This window comes from Populus trichocarpa, chromosome 8, assembly GCF_000002775.5.
Source record: "Populus trichocarpa isolate Nisqually-1 chromosome 8, P.trichocarpa_v4.1, whole genome shotgun sequence".
In the NCBI taxonomy this organism is placed as follows: Eukaryota; Viridiplantae; Streptophyta; class Magnoliopsida; order Malpighiales; family Salicaceae; genus Populus; species Populus trichocarpa.
Window position 1 is genome coordinate 17,363,378 of NC_037292.2, and position 18,307 is coordinate 17,381,684.

Consider the following 18,307-nt stretch of genomic DNA (forward strand, 5'->3'; position numbering starts at 1 on the left):
CCTCGAACAGTAGATGTATGGGGAGATGCTCCATTGAGTCAAAAAATGATGGAGGGAATATCATATCAAGTTTGCATAGTGTCTTGATGATACTTGTTTCAAGCCTCTCAATGTGATTAACATTCAACTTGTTGGAGCATATATCTCTAAAGAAATGACTGATCTTCATGAGTGCATTTCATATCCCTTTTGGCAACAAATCATGATAAGCTAATGGAATGAGTGTTTGCATAAACACGTGGCAGTTATGACTCTACATTCCATACAACAATCTGCATTCCTCCATATTAACCAACCTTGATATGTTCGAGGCATGTCCATCGGGGAAAAGCAGACTCTTAAGCCATTTGTAGACTAGTAGTTGTGCATTTTTCTCTAACACAAAGCTTGCTCTTGGTTTTGCGACCCGTGCCCTATCACAAACCAACTCCATATTTTAACGGTTACAGAACAAAGCTATATCCAATCTAGCCTTGATATTGTACTTTGTCTTCCCCTTCACATCCATGACGATGTTGAAAATGTTCTCAAACACGTTCTTTTCTATGTGCATGACATCAAGGTTATAGCGGAGGAGATTGGTCTTCCAATAAGGAAGCTCCCAAAAGATACTTCGCTTTACCTAATTGTGGGTCAAACCAAAACCATGAAACTTCTGCTTACCTGATTAAAGACCAAACACAATGCAATTCTTCACCAGAAAGATGCGGGGGTGCAACATCCTTTTCAACTCTGCCAATAAAGAAGTCATTTCTATTCTTTTTATACCTGTGATTCGGTGGCAAGAAACAACAGTGACAGTAAAAAAAAGAAGCTTTACCTCTGTTTGTTAGCGTGAATGCCTTGTTGTTTTTCATGCAGTATGAACAAGCTAGTTTTCCCTGCGTGCTCCAACCAGAAACCATTCTATAAGTTGGAAAATCATTGATAGTCCATATCAAAGTCGCCCTCATAACAAAATTTTGTTTCCTCGATATATCATAAGTCAAAGCTCTGGAGGACCACAACTGCATCAACTCATCAATCAACGGTCGAAGACAAACATCTATATTCCAGCCCGGGCTGCTCGGACCAAGTATGACAGTAGATAAAAACATGAACTTCGGCCTCATACACATTCCCATTGGCAAGTTATAAACCATGAGTATGACTGGCCAACAAGAATAAGGAGCAGCAAATGACCTAAATAGGTTGAATCTGTCTGTACACAACCCAAGACACACGTTCCTTGATTCAGCTGAAAAGTGAGGATGCACACTGTTAAAGTGTTTCCACGCTTCGCCATCAGAAGAATGCACCATCACTCCATCAACAACATCATGTGATTGGTGTCATGTCATGTGCTCAGTAGTCCTTGGTGACATGAATAATCTTCGTAGTCTATGTGTGATTGAGAAGTATTTAAGTTTTTTATATGCCACGATAGTCTTTCCCTTGCCAGTTCTGGGTTTGTAACGGGAATGCCCACATGTCATGTACTCGGTCAGCTCAGCATTTTCAAGGTAGTGTAACATGCAGAAGTTAGGGCACTTGTCAATTTTCTGGTATCCTAAACCGAGGGGTTTCATCATGGACTTTGCAGCATAGAAGTTCTTTTTCAACCTGTTCCCTTCAGGTAAAATGCTTTTCGCCCATTCAATAATTTTGTCATACCCGGCCTCACTCAACCCGTGATCTGACTTGATGGAGAACACCTATGCTACGACTGATAATTTACTGTGGTTCAGACCTATAATGATTCGTCAGAATCTTTCAACAAATTAAAAAAACCTAGCTGCATCTGCATTAGGTTCTTCTTCTATGATTGGACATTGACTGACATTACCTTGATTCATTCTCATTGCATCCATAACCATATTCCTATAAGGATTACTGTTGTCATTTGCAACTCCATGCACGTTGTTAGACTAGAAGTTGACTTAACCACCCTTTCTCCTATGCTCTTATTACGAACAAATACTTCTTTCTGTGCATACCATCACATGTAATTCTCCATAAAACCTGTACGGAGGGGAGAGTTGGGATGGGGAAAAAGGAGAAATAGGGGAGGAGAGGGTCGGCAGAGCGGTGATATATTAACTTTTGCCGATGGAATCACCGACGGACTCATTCTATCGGTGATTCTGTCAGCAATTCTGACAGTGAATCGGTCACGTCACTGTACGGAGATCCCGGTTTGAATCTCTTGGTCATTCCATCAGTAAAATTGCCCGCAAAAACTTCCACTTAAGCGAATTGCCTTTTTTCTTTGAAATTCTATATATTCCGTCGGTATATACCGATCGAAGTATTCTGTCAGTATATACCTACGAAATTACAAACAAAAAAGTGTCCATCGGTAATTATCACCGCAAATTACCGACAAAATTATTTTGTCGGTAATTCTGTTGGTTTTAATCGAATTTCTGGTAGTGAGTGTCCTCGTCCTATCAAAGGTCTAATCCCGGTCGTATCACCTGACATATTGAATGATCAAAATCAGCATACTCTTAGCAAGCAACCATATAATCATTATCATACACATCCCAATAATACACATGTTCACATTCAAGTGTTCCACACATTATACAATCATATAATGAACATCATTATATCAAGACACTTCTCTTTATTTTAAACGTGGCCACTCATAGGCATCCTAGTGTTTAATTCTTGAGTTTTATAGTGACTTAGATCAGAACGACGACGACGAAGTAGTCACAAGCATCAAATCATTTCTGTTATGGAATTCCTCAACAAACTAAGTCACTGTTATCACAGAAAACCGTCAGCAAAAACTGGGTCGTTGGTGACATAGAAATTGTTAACAAAAAATGGTTCGCTGGTGACATAGAAATCATCAACAAAACTACTTTCACGGCTGACGTTTGGAATCGTTAGCGAATACATTCAGTGTTGATTCGAAAATCATCAATGAAAACTGAGTCGTTGCCGACTCAGAAATCATCAACGAAATTGCTTCCTCGGCTGATGCTTGGATTTGTCAGCGCACACAAAATCAAGGCATTATCATGGTGTGATTTTCATTTGAGCTGCAGCATGCCTCTAAGGCTTAACAACAACACAATTCTGTGCATACCATCATTTCATCACATTTTCACATAGTTCCTTCAATTATAATGTAAAAGTCAAGGCATTAACATACACATGAAATTTTGTTCTTGGTTCTAGCACATTTTTAGGAGTTTAACAAGGTCATTATTCATGCATTTCCTCATTTCATTACACAATCTAATCATCCCTTCCACTTGGCCGACCTCCTCTAAGTCTACACATTCAACACCATTCTTTTTCATTCATTTTTCTTTTGTAAGAATCTGCACATGTTTTCATTTGTTCATTATTCTACTTAGGTTCATCCCACTTAGTTGCCTAATCTTGAGTTATAATGTAAGGGCCTTGAACTCTTATTTTTTTGAATTCTTTCCCTTCTCTTCTGCTCAAAATTTGGGATAACAACTAGCCAAGGGAAAGATGTTGGTCTTACCTCACATTTTTAACAGTCTTAGTGAAGGTTTTGGTGGTTTCATCTTCTTCTTCCTTTAGGTTTTCTTATCTTCTTCTTCTGCTTGTTCCAACCGGCCTTTTAGGCTCTCTCTTCTTCCATATTTTTTTATTTTCTCTTCTTTTTCCCAACTCTCTACTCACTCTACACTCAAGGGGGTTTGCATGTTATTTGGTTTGGTTTTTTTTCTTCGGAAGGAGAGTTAACTACAGTCATGGCTGCTGCTGTTTCTAGGGAGAGGTCTAGGCTCCTTCTTCTTCCATGTTTTCGGTCACTTCTCTTTTCCTCCAACTCTCCTTTCTTCTCAAACGTTTAAGGAAGGCATATACAGCTGGGTTGCTAGGTTTTTCTTTACGAAAGAGAGATTGTTACAACTGGAGCTGTAGCCGGTTTTAAGGGAGAGGAAGAGTCATCTCTTTTTCTCCCCCTTGTAGTTATACCACTCATAAATGTGATAAGGTGTTTAAGGGGCTAGTTTTTGATGTTCTTATCCTTCTTTTAGATTATCTTAGAGCTGGTTACTACCCTACAATTCCCACCTAGGATAGGCCGGTTTTCCTTCCCCATTTTCCACCTAGAGCAGGCTGGTTTGTTCTCCTTAATTCTTGTTTAGCTTAAGTCAACCTTTTACTTATATTTTTTGTCAGGTTTTACAGTTGCAATGAATTGTTAAGGCACGTACGTCCACCATTACCAAGTAGACACTTAGATATGAGTTTGGTATTTCACGATTCTGAACCCTAACCCATAGCCATAGGTTGATGCATGAGGCATTAATCCATATTAAAAAATACAAATGCATGTGCGATAAAAAAAATGAAAGCATAAAAGAACTTATGTTGGTAATAAAAATGATAGACAAAAAATAGTAAACATTTAAAGCATAAAAAGAATAAAAACATACAGACTAATAGAAAATAAAACACAACAATCAGAAAAACAAATAAAGCTTAGTCCACGGAGTTCCTAGTGGAGTGGTCATTTTATCGCACGTGTGCGACGTCGCAGTGATAGTCCTCCCAGAGCAGGATTAGCGTGAAAGGGTATGGGTGCAAAGAAACAAGCAATTATTGCCCTTTATCAATGAAACTAAAGAAATGTGAGTCACCACTTAGTATTATGGTCACTAGAAAACCTATTGGTCTGCAAGAATCTGAGTAAGGGGATAGGTTTTGAGTAAGGGGGACGTATCACCCCTAAAACACCTTACCTAGGGTAAACTGCATTTCTATTTATCTGAAAAAACTAAGGTTGTTGTGTTTTCTAAATGTTGGTCTATCTAAAGTTTTAAAAAAATCTTCCTTGGTAAGGAGGTTCTTATCTTATCAAGTTAAAACTTAGTTATTATAAAGTCAACACATGAAAAAAAAGAGAAAAACTATCTTTTTATTTAATACCAGAAATGCATCTTACGTATAAGTTCATAATATCTTATATTAAACAAAATAATTTTTTTGGTAAAAAGATTTAGAACATATGAAATAAATGATAAAAAAACTCTTTTATTTAACATCAGAAATATATCTTACATATAAGTTCGTAATCTTAGATATTGAATGAAACAAAATAATTTATTTTTTGTATTTTTTGAAACATAGGTTAAATTTCATGGATTCAATAAACTGGTTATTAAATTCAAATGCATGTAAATATATTCTTTTTTGAATTCTGTATGAAAATACTAAAGCGCACCATATATTTTATATTTTAAGTAAGATATGATTTACTTTCTTTTTTTTGTATTTTTGAGAGATTTAGCCATATGCACACAAACAAAATACTTATTTTTAAGATTACTTATTTTTCTTTTAAGGTTATTTTTTATTTATTTATTTTTTGTATTTTTGTAAGGCCATGTTTGCAAGACCCATTTTTTCTTGAAATAAAACTAAACAAAATAGACCTAAAAGGTATTTGCCAAACATACCCTTAAACCAATAAAAAAAAAGGCAAAACAAACAAGGTATAAAAGACTGAACCAGTTTTGACTTGTCCAGGTTGACTCAATTTGGTCGACCCGACTGGGTTGACCTAAAAATAAACCAAAACAAAGACCCAAAATCAAAACAGATTAAACATAACAAAAACATAAAACTCAAAAATTTCTTAAGAAAAACATATCAAACACAAAAAAAATGAACACCAAGAACATTCAAACTTAAACCCAGCAATATGCAAATCTAAACCAGATCAAATGTCAAGCAATAAAAGGGAAGATTTTATGCGCAATCCAACATAGATTAAGAATAAAGTGTCAGTTTGTCTCGATTATCACTCAAAAGCCATAATTTTGACATGAATGGGTTTCAGTGCAAAATCGAAACCCTAAGATTACAATCCATAAAACAAAACATGTTATTAATGCCTGAAAGTCCTATATTATTTACTAATAATGATATACGAATTTGCAAAAACCAGAATTCAATCAAAACGAACTCTAAAACTAGTACACATGATAATATTCATTGGATGAACGCGAAGAACATGAACCTGGAATTGCCTAGAAAACCAAGAAACACTACCAAACATAGAGAACGCCTTTTAAGCCTACAAACCAGACCATTCTGACCTCAACAAACCACATTATCACGACCAAACATATTTGAATAAAAAAGAACTAATAAAAAAAATCATCATAAATATGCAAAAAAATCCAAGTTTCAAAATGGTCAACCTAAAACAGCCTACATTTTATGCAATTTGGATCCAAACCAAACATTTTAACATTTACACAAGACTCAAGCAAAACTCAGGAGGCAAGAACATGCTTTAAAAAGCCTTAAAAACCCAGAAATTCGATGCAACAATATCATACTCAAACCCCCCCAACAAATGCATCTAGAAATATAATAAGTTAAAAACATTAATCCAACACACATTCTAAGCTGCAAATACATAAACTTGTGATGGTTATAACCTAGAAAATAAACTTAAACAACAAGAAAGTGCAGACCTAAAAAGACATTAAAATAACTTAATAAATAGGCTAAAAATAACCAAAACAAAATCAAATCTTAACAAAACAACATCTAAGACACACTAAACTATCAAATAACAGTTACAACATGGATTAAAATGAAGGGGAGGGGGTGTGCTCATTAAGCTTCACCCCCTTATTAAAGGTTGAAGACTTACCTAATCAATGAGAGCAATGGATTTCCTTTAGATTCCTTGCTGGTTTCCACTGGATTTCTAGCTTCTATTCGAGCTCCAAATGACCAATAACCTCTTCCTTTCTTCCTTGATACCTCATTTCTTTCTTTCCCTTTGTTTCTATTATAAAAAACTCTAGAGATTGTTCTCTAATTTTTTCCTTTTTTTTCTTTTTCCAAATCTCCTCTTCCTTTTTGCTTGTCCTCTATTTTCTATTTTATGGCCTTTCATATGCAAGAGGTTACAAAACCATCTTCCCCTTGGTGGTATTCTAAAACTAGCATGTAAAGGATTCTCTTCTCCATTTTGTTAGAGATTCATTTTCACCTCTTTCATGTTAGTTTTCCCTATCTCTAGGTCCCTAACAACCTTTGGAAGCTTCTAGAAAGAGTTGAAAAAAGAGAGCTAAAACTGATCCAAAAATGGCTGACTGGGGGTGCATCTTCTTCAATTTAACTGTGGCAAAAGAGAAGTTATTTGTAATAACCCGACTTTTTCAAAGCTAAAATCGGTGGTGAAATTTTTTTTTAGGTCACCAGGTTCTCGATGCCTTTCATAATATCATTATGCGAATTTATAAATGCATTTCATTCATTAGCAATGCACAATCCACATAGAATAATGTAAATCAATATCCCATAAAAAGTGACAGTACACATTCATCTCTTAGTGTAGTGCAATACTCAAGTTATTTCATAATACACCATTCTCATAAAAGAGAATACCACATACATATGTTCATAATATCATATTTACACATTCATACATTCAAATCCATGTTCCATTATAATTATCGATATAAGTCATTTCAAAAGTGTTGAATGGAAACTATTCAACTAGTATGTTCATTCTTACAAAATACATAACACCCATATCATGCAAATATATAGTTCTTTTCAAAATGTGTGATCGTACAGATTTCCTTACACACCTTGTTGGTGTGATGCCCTTGTTACAACACAAGATAATTTCAAGCATTATAAGCAATTGAAAACATAGTAATAGATAATTAAAGCAATATTAACGTTTGCTTTTCATTAATGGCCCGAAAGAGTATAATTCTTTCATTTTTCCCATACTTATGTAATGTCGCCTTTATTATTTTGTCTATTACTGAGACTAATTGCAATACTCAAATCTGGTCATCCATCTTAGATGACATTAACTGAAACTAACCTTTGAATGTAACCCAGTCATCACTTTAGGATTCTTTTAGCTGAAGTTAGTCGTCAAACGCAACTCGGCCATTCTTCTAGAATGCCATTAGCCGAAGCTAATCATCAATCACAACTCGGTCATCCGTTTTGGATGCCATTAGCCAAAACTAATCATTAATCACAACCCAACCATCCATCTCGGATGCCATTAGCTGAAGCTAATAATTAAACATAACCTTACCATCCCTCTAAGATGCCATTAGCTAAAGCAAATCATCAATCACAACCCGGTCATCCATCTCGGATGCCATTAGCTGAAGCTAATCATCAAATGCAACCCAATCATCTGTCTTGGGAGCCATTAGTCGAAGCTAATCATCAATCACAACTCAGTCATCCGTCTCAGATGCCATTAGCCGAAGCTAATCACCAATTTAGTCAAACATTTCATAGATGGTTTATGTAATCACCATAACATAATAATATATTCTTCGTAATGCTCATTCAAACAATCCATAATAGTTTAACATTCATTACATCATAATAGTAGATCCTTCATAATACTCATTCAAACATTCCGTAACAGTTTAACATTCATATAACACCACAATAGATCTTTTGAATTACTCATATAACCATTCCGTAACAGTTTATCATTCAGTATAACATAACAATAGATCCTTCATAATACTCAACAAACATTCCATAACAGTTTAGCATTTACTATAATATAATAATAGATCCTTTATAATACTCATACAAACATTCCATAGTAGCTTAGCATTCATTATAGCATAACAATAGGTCCTTCATAATACTCACACAAGCACTTTATAACAGTTTAACATTCACTATATCACAATAATAGATCATTCGTAATACTCATTCAAACATTTCATAACAGTTTAGTATTCACTATAGCATGATACTTAGTCTTTCATAATGAATTCACTTCAGAAACTAACGTTATGCTAGAAAGGGGTAGAAGTCACCTACATACTTCTCATGTGGGGTGTCCTTGTCCAGTCACAGGTCCGATCCTGGTCGCACCACCTAACACATCAATGATCACAAATTAGCATAATTGCATTTGGTAATCATATAATGCGTCACTATATATATTCCAAGAATTCACATGTTCGTATTCAAGTGTTCCACATATTACACAATTATACCATGAAATCGTTACAAGCATTTAAGTCATTTCTGAAATGGAAATCTATTGTAGATAATCAGCAGTGAAACTTATTTTGTTGGTGACACAGGATTCGACAACAAAAATTGATTTGTTGGTGACACAGGATTTGACAGTGAAATCTAGTCCTACGGCTGATGCATGAAATCATCAACGTACTTAATCTACTGCTTACTCAAAAATCGTAGATGAAAATTAAGTCGTTGCCAACCTAGAAATCATCAACGCAACCCAGTTCTATGGTTGATGCTGAAATCATCAGCACACATAGGCTACTACTGACATAAAAATCGTTGACGAAAACTGAGTCGTTACCAATTCAAAAATCATCAGCACACATAGGCTACTGCTGACATAGAAATCGTTGATGAAAACTAAGTCGCTGCTGACTCAGAAATCATCAACGCAACCTAGTTTCTATGGTTGATGCTAGAATGGTCAGCGCATGTCATTCGTTGTTGACTTAGAAATCATAGATGAAAATTGTGTCGCTTTCAACCCAGAAATCATCAACGCAAACTAAGTCACTGCCGATTCAGAAATCGCCAGCGACAAATTGAGTCATTTATAGTTTTTCCTTCTCCCTAGACTATGCATAAGGTTTACGCTGCGCCTTTTCCCCTAGACATATCCCAACCCAACTAAACATAAAATGTCACCAATCACTCTCCATTCATCATACATTATCAAGCAATACAAAAGCAACATTTCTAAATGTACATTTACCAAGATTTCTCCTAATTCATCACTTCCAAAACCAACACCTAGGATTGTTACAATCATACATTTCTATATTCTCAATTGTATCATGGCCAAGCACCAACATAACTAATACAATTCTACAACACATAAGGGTTTTATTTCCATTTCATCTCATGTTATTCTAAATGTGTTATATCATGCATGGTTTCCATCATGATTTTCCCTCTTCTTTGACCGGACATTGTTGTCCATTTTCTCTCTAGTTTACACATGCAATTCTTTATTTTTATCACAAGTATATTCACAATAGCATGCTACAATTATAACTTCATTCACTTGGTTCATAACCATGCAATTTCGCCAATTACATGACAGATTCAAAGCATTAACTTCAACATGAATTCTGTTTCGGCTCAAAGATCCTTCTAAGGGTTCAACAGGGTCACAATGTTGTGCATTACATCATTCTAACACATTTTCACACAATCTCTTCAAACACATGCAGAAATCACGTCATTCACACTAGCATAATTTCTATTTTGGTTCCAGCATAATCTAAGACTCTAACAAGGTCACAATTCATGCATTTCATCACATTAAATTTGTATTCTATTTAGCCCTCACTAAGATCGACCCTCTTCCTAAATTTATGCATTCAAATTTATCCATTTTTTTGTTAAATGTTTTGGAGTTAGGTCCCCCATCAGCTCTATTTTCATGCATTCTCTAGTCTAGTTTTCCTTAATTATAGGTGTAAGAATCTTAGGCCATTTCTCTTAAAGTTTTCTCCCCTTTTTCTATCCAGAAGTTTCAAGGAATAAATAAGGAGGTGCTATTCTTCCCTTACCTCACGATTATGGACAGTCCTAGTGTAAGATTAGGTGGTTTGTTCTTTTTCTTCTGTTCGGTTTCTTCCTTCCCTCTCCTGTTGTCCAACCGGCCCTCTAGGCTCCTCTTTCTACCATGTTTTTGGTTTTCTCTCCTTCTCCTAACTCACTTCTCACTCAATGCTCAAAGAAGGTGGTATGCAGGCTGGTTGGGTTTGGTTTTCTCCTTAAGGAAGGGTGTGAGTGTTACAACAATGGCTGCTGTCGATTTTGGAAAAAGGCTTGGGCTCCTTCTCCTTCCATGGCTTCGACCACCATTGTTTCTCCCTATGTCTCCCTTCTTCTACCACGTTCAAGGGTGGTGCATGCAACTGGGTTTACTAGTTTTGCTTTGTAAAGAGATATTGTTGCAGCCAAAGCTGTTTTGGGGGGAGAGGAAAGGTTATTCTTTGTTCTTTGCTGTATTTATACCTCTTTTAAATGTGAAGAGGTGTTTGAAAGGTTGGTTACCCATGTTCTTATCCTTATTTGGTTCATCCTAGGGCTAGTCAAATCCTTAATAGTTTCCATTTAGAACAAGTTAGTTCTGCTCCCTCACATTTCCCCTTAGAGCAAACCAGTCTGCTACCTCTAACTCCCTCTTATCATAGGCCGACCTAATTTTTATTTTTATCGGGTTTTACATTATTGAAACAAAATAAGCCATGAAAATTGTAGAGGGGATGTTTTTGCTTCAACTAGAATCAAACCACACTCTATTTGGAGACTTATAGCTCTTTTGCCATTGATTTAAAGTTAGATGAAAAACTGTCAAAATTTCTGAATCAGTCAAAGTTGACTTGGGACAAGAAGTTGAGGACTTCCACATGGCAGGTGGGGTACAAACATCCAACAAGGATGGCACTACCATGAAGAGGGGAAACTCCTCTATCAATCAGTGGTGGTTGCAACCTAGGAGGTGGTCCGAGTTGCCACGTTCAGTCGCCTGAAGGTGTCAACTCAATTAGCTTTCTCAATTGGGAATAAAGGCAGATGACTTCGTCTTATTTAAACCCAACATATTAGGGTTCCCTAATTGAGATTTTGGTCAATCTTTAATTTGGTTCTTGTTTTTAATTTATGCAATCATACCCCTAAGAAATTTCAAATTGCCTCTTCTGATTTGAGCGCCTTTTTCAAATTGATTCTTGGTTTCTAATTTGTTCAATTTGATCCCTAATAAATGTTGAACTTTCAATTTCTTTCAAATTAGCCCTTGTTTTAATCAAATTTATTCCCTAAAATTGCGCGCTTTTACAAGTTGGTCTTTGGTCATGAAAATTTTCGATTTTGACCCTCCAACAACCTTCAAACTTTTAATTTCTTTCAATTGAACCCTTGATTGCACCATTTAGGTTCTTCAAAATTTCAAATGAGTCTCTATTCTTCCAATCTTTATGAATTAACTTGAATTAAGCCTTAAAACTTAATTTTCCATCAACTAAGTCCTTGATTGAATCCTTAAAACTCGTTAGAAGTAATTAAACTCAATCAATTCTTTTAATTTTTGCCAAATTGACTTTTAAACTTAATTTTGCTTCAATTAACTCCTTAATTAAGTCAATTTAACCCATTAAAAGTTTAATTAAGTTCATAAACTTAATTAATTCTTCTAATTTTGGTCAAATGGGATTTCAACCTTAAACTTTGTCTCAAATCAAGTCTTTCTTCAGTCTGTCTAGTCAAAATGACCCAATATGATTATTCTTCTAGCTTCTTGATCTTTTGTGGTTTATGGCTTGTCTCCTAAAAAACATTGTGTGAAAAAAAATAATAAAATAAGTAAAGGTATATATTTATAAAAACAATTTTAGGGATCAAAAATTAGGTTATGACAATGGTCCCGGTAACTATAATTACTCATCTGGCCAAAATCATCACCATATCTTTCCCCTTCAAACCAACGATTATGGTTCTATCCAAAACGTTCCCTGTATCCCATGGATACATCTTTAAAATCAACATCACTTATGTCTGCATTATCATACACAAACTTATCCACATCAGTGTTAACTCGCTTAATAGCCCTATTAACGTTAAATTCTCTTCGCTTAGGCCTATTTTGAACCTCACCATGATCATTAGCACATTGCCTCTCCAACCTATCTCCAAATTCAGTGGTCATCTGATTCATTGTCTTCTCTTTATGGTGCTATATTGTTGCTTGCCTCCAACATCTTTGAATTTTAAAAATGATTAGTTGACAAGTAATATATATTCCTCACTTACTCCCTCATGTATTTACACTCCTCTCATGTTTCACTCAATTATAGACTTTTCACTCAAATATGCTCGCTATGTCTTTTTCCTTTCGTCTCACCTTTCTTCAGCTCTTGCAGAACTAAAATCAACACAAAATATAACAGCCTTAGCAGTGTATCCAAATATGTGCATATGACTCAATAATCAATAAAACATATGAAAATAAGCAAACATGAAACAACGATTACAATTTCTCTAGTAACAAATGAATTTGTACGAAAAATTGATGTTTTTGTAGAAGTAAGAGAAAAAAGATGCAAAGGTTATAAAAAAAATAAATGACTACTAAATATATCAATTATGATGTTATTATACTGTTGGAATTGAAAAATAATAGAATCAAAACAAGTTTGAATTACTGACATGAATTAGACCCGTTAGGACAAGTTCTAATCCTGAATTTAGTTCCTATAGAAAACAAACTTCAAATGACCTCAAATTTGATATAGGGTGTGCTTAGAACCTTAAAACATAGTGCATAAAATTTGACCTAAAATTTGAGAACGTTCTAAATTTATTTGACCTAAAATTCTCTTCTAATATGAATCGAACCTATTACAACAAGTTTTAATTCTGATCTTCGTTACTATAGCAAACGATCTTCAAATGAGCTTAAATTTTATATGGGGTATGATTAGAACTCCTAGAAATATTATATAAAATTAGACAATTTTTTAATTGATTTGGATCAAATTCTCTCTTGTTTGTGTACAGTGGCAAATTTGACAAAAATGACTTTTAGATTTCCTTTTTTTTTAATCTTTATGCTACTAATATATTCTAAGACAACAATAAACTAAAATAAAATATTTTTTAAGAAACCCTAAACGCAAACTACTAAACTCTAGACATAAAATAATTGAAAATCGAATCAAAGACAATTAAAGCTAAGGTAGCTAAAACTAACAAGAAAAAAATAAAGGATATAACTTGATTTTGGAGTCTAACTCTGATACTAACTGATATAGACCTTTTGATCACATGGTCAAACAACCTCATACGAAGTAGATAACAACCCGAAAAGCCGAAAATCAATTTTGATAGAATCCTGACCCAGAGTAACCTTGTACCTAAGAACCAAAGATATTAGAAAAAGACTTAGACAATAACCTTGTATTTAAAAACTCTAAGTATGTGAATGACGCTACAAAACCGGTTAATCCTTGATAAGTAAGTATGTGATCTTTTTTCTTAGAAAGAAAGGTTGTTTTACAACAAACAAACAAAAAGAAAATTCATGTTTTTTCTTCCACTTGTTGCCCAAATTTAGAGCTAAAAAAAACATAATATAGTCTCTTATGACTAGCCCTAATGGATCCTTTTTGGGTTGCAAGCTAATGAGCCTAAATTAGTAATCATCTAGCATAAGTCCAATACCCCTAAATAATGTCTAATAGCAAAAAAAAAAAATCCAAATTAAAAATAATTATTTAACATTAAATGAACAAATAAAATAGGGTAATAAAACAAAGCATTCATGCTAAAATTCCTCCATATAGCCCGAATTTTTAATTTTCACACATTCCTGACAGATTTTAGTCTTGACTTCCTACACATCATTCCTTTTTATGGATGAATCACTGAGCATACTATATATGGATGTAAAGTTTGAAATGTCTAGTTTCCAACCCAACTTGAATCACAAAACAATTCTACTTGTAGTTCTAGATATATCACAAACAATACATGAAGATCTAGTTTGACAAATTTGACAAAATTTATCTAGTAAATTCTACCATTTGAAATAACATATTTTCAAATTTCATTTGAACTGAAAATGTACCATAATATAATTTCATATATCTAGTATTTTCCTATAAAATTTCAACTTAATCCGATTTATAATTTAAATGATATGTCCAATCTCATAAATATAGTGAGTAAAAATTTTAAATTTTAAGATCAAATTCAAACTTGATTTTAAGATTAAATTCAAACCTGACATCCTAACATAACCTAGTTAACAGAAACATGAATCCTTTAAGATGATCTTTTTGTCTACTCATTATTGAGGAGGCCACAGCTTAACTAATTAGTAGCTGGACTGCATACCGACTTAATTAGCAAGATGTGGGAATGAAGAGTATGTAGTAAATCGTTTGGAAGTAAAAGTTTTATCCTTATTTTTTTTTATCAAAATATAAATATGTTTAAAGATCAAAATAACTATGCTGGCAAGCCAGCAAGTTCATATACATGCACAGGAAGGTGGGAACAAAAAGAGAACAGACTCCCTTAAAGACCAATCTAGACAAACAATTATAAGGCTCAAAAAGGGAAACAATTAAACATAAACATAAACATAAACACAGGTTAAGATAGGAAACAACCCAGATAAAAGGTGCCTAAACTAACCCAGGCACAAATAGCAACAACACAGCCAAGAGGACCCGGCAGCCTACATTGCAAGGAACCAAGAACCCGCCAATAGAGAGAACAGGCGAATCGAAATGGCCCTCAACCCACAGATACCAGGAGGAAGGCGAGGCCACTATCACAGCAGCAAGAGAGAGACCAACTGGACGTCCACAACGCACAGATGAACCCACGCATGCAGACCGACAGCAAGAGAAGAATGACAACCTCATCTTTTAATATTATTGGAAATAGCAGGACTGAAGAACACACAGACACTCTTTGTTACCAAACCAAATGAACCTTCAGGAACACTAAAACAAACACCAACACTAACTTATGAAGAAAAAGACCAGACATGACACATTTAAGCATCAGGATTTGCCAACAGGTAGGTTTCAATGGCCTTGAATAATTCCATTTGTTTTTCTTGTCCATCCTTAATTTCATCTGCTTTTGCGTCCATGTTGCCAACAGTTAGTATGTGGTGCTGGTCTTGCACACCGATCCTCCGTCGGGGGAGGCTTCAATCATAGATTCGTTAAAGATTTTTTCATATGTGTTTGCCAAGACAGCACCTTCGAACACAGTGTACGCATATGATAAATTCTCCTTGTCAATAGCATCAGTCCTCTCCTTGAAAGATAGGCTACCTGAGGAATCAACAAGCATGCATAGTTCTTTAGTTCATATGTATGTAAGACTCGACCTTGGTCACAAGTTCAAAATGCAAATCCATATTGTTAGTTTTTTAGCTCATTTTTGTTTACTAGATGGAGCAAAAAAGTGAAACCACTCTATTCAAAATGATGGATTGTGACTGTTACGGAAATCATGTCTTAGACTTCTAGTGAAGCTACGTACTGACCATCGCCAAAATAGGTTTGCTTGAGGGTTCCAGGCCCTCCATCTCCTTCAAGAATGGCAATGCTTTTAATAGCCTGTGGCAGGGCTTTGGGCATGACTTCAGCAGCATCAACGAAAAGGGCCTTGAACAGCCTGGCTGGTGGGATCACAGTAGAAGCCTCTGATTCGTAAGTGAAAACTCCCATGATAACATATATCTGCTAGAGTTTGAAGATGGTCAAATGAAGAGGAATTAAATGTGAAGATAAATGTCGATCAGCTTGGGTTTGAAGATTAATGTTTAGGATGTAGAACTTGATTTGCTATTGATAGAGATAACAGATTGAGGCTTTTCTTGTTCCAAAGATTCGAATTAAATCTCTTTCTGTTTTAGATGCCGATGGAACGATGAGACGCTCTGTCAATTAGCTTTAAAATAAATATTCAATGAACAGTGATGATTCTAAGTGGTGTCCTTACCCCTGAAACAACCATCATAGTTAATCACCAAAATTAATTATCTAATTAGTTAAATAGATGAAGAGGACAAAACTTTGAATCAATAAACTATTGATCTGGATATGCTGTCTGTAGCGCGCGGGCGTCATGAATGATCAAAATGCCAAATCCAAAAAAGGGATGTTCCAAAACGTTCTTTGGAAATTTTTTTTAAAAAAATCTTTAAATTCTTTACATAAGCAGGTCATGAGATTATTTTAAAAAATCTTTAAATTCTTCACATGAACAGATCACTTATTACAATGAGATTATTTGAAAAAAAAATTTATATTCTTCACCTGGACAAGTTACTCATGACAATTTGACAATTTTAAAAATCTTTGAATTTTATTAATAGAAAGGTTGTTTTGTACAACTATACTACTTCAAAAAATCTTTCAGTTTTTTATAAAGATCATCTTTTACTATACAAACCCAATCTCTTCCGAGTGCGTTTTCTAACCCTCATCTTCAACATAGTGTATTTTCTAATCCTATCTATTTTTGTTTTGAGTGCACTTTAAAGCCCTCGTCTTCCAGATAGTACGCTTTATAGTCCTATTTATTTTTCATTCTGAGTGCGCTTTCTAGCCCTATTTATTTTTCATTTTGAGTGTGCTTTCTAGCCCTCGCATAACGGATAATGTGCTTTCTAGCCTTATCTTTGTCATTAAGTGTGCCTTTGAGCCCTCGTTCTTCGGATAATGTGCTTTCAGCCCCATCTCTCTTTCCGAGTGTGTTTTCCAACCCTCGTCTACTAGATAGTGCGCTTTATTGCCCCCTATATATATATATATATATCTTTGTCTTTATGCCCTCATCCAAGATAGTGTGGTTTCTAGCCCTGTCTCTTTTTTCTCTTAGTACACTTTCTAGCTCTTACTTCAAACACTTTCTAGCTCTCACTTCAAACACTTTCAGAAGGATTCACCATTTCTTGATCTGGTGAATCCGTTATCTCTCATTCGTTTTTCTTCTTTACAAAGTTTACTATCTAAAGTCTCTTATGAGACTTTCTATCATAAGCATTGTAAAGAGAGGGGGCAACTGTCATAACCTATTTTTGGGTTATTCTCCAAAATTTTACCCCCTTTTCTTTTTAAAATAATAATAATAATAATAGCAAGAAGACTGACGATTTGGCAAAAGCAAGTTGAGAGGATTTCAAATTTAAAGGAATATCAAGTTGTAATTTGAATGATTTGGGAGAAACTGGAAAGACGATGTGGATTCAAGGTCAAATCAAATCATTGTTGGACAAATCTATAAAAAAATTAATTCTAGGGATATAATTATATTTTTAATAGGCCAATTTGATTTAATCATGACCCAAATTAAAAGTTTAATTATGTTTAAGAATTAATTTGGGTCAAATTAAAGGATTTAATTAAGTGTAAGGACTTAATTATACTTTAAATGGGTCAAATTGATTTTATTAGGCATGTAATTAGTGAAACATTAAGTTTGGGAGCCCAATTTAGGCTTAATTGAGAAAATTGAAATTTTAGAGGACCAAACTTAATTTTTACAAAGTTAGTTGATTCAAATCAAGGTAAAATCACAAGAAAATCAAAGTTTTGGGGGTCAATTAGGGATTAAATTAGAGAATGTAATCACCCAACAAAAAAAAAGGTAAAGCTAGAAACGACTCCACTATCGTTGCCGATTTCTGAATCAGCAACAACATAGTTTTCATTACCGATCTCTAAATCGGTAGTGACTCAGTTTTCATTGACGATATCTGAATCAACAGTCGTTGTGTGCACTG

General features: G+C 34.6%; 1 protein-coding gene across 1 annotated transcript; it reads right to left on the reverse strand.

Annotated features, from left to right (window-relative positions):
- Positions 1-15,562: 15,562 nt before the first annotated feature.
- Positions 15,563-16,247, reverse strand: LOC18108940 (major allergen Pru av 1). The gene is given in 3 exon segments (XM_006387146.3): positions 15,563-15,675; positions 15,678-15,848; positions 16,064-16,247. Coding segments are annotated over 3 exon segments (468 nt in total).
- Between the last annotated feature and the right edge of the window lie 2,060 nt (positions 16,248-18,307).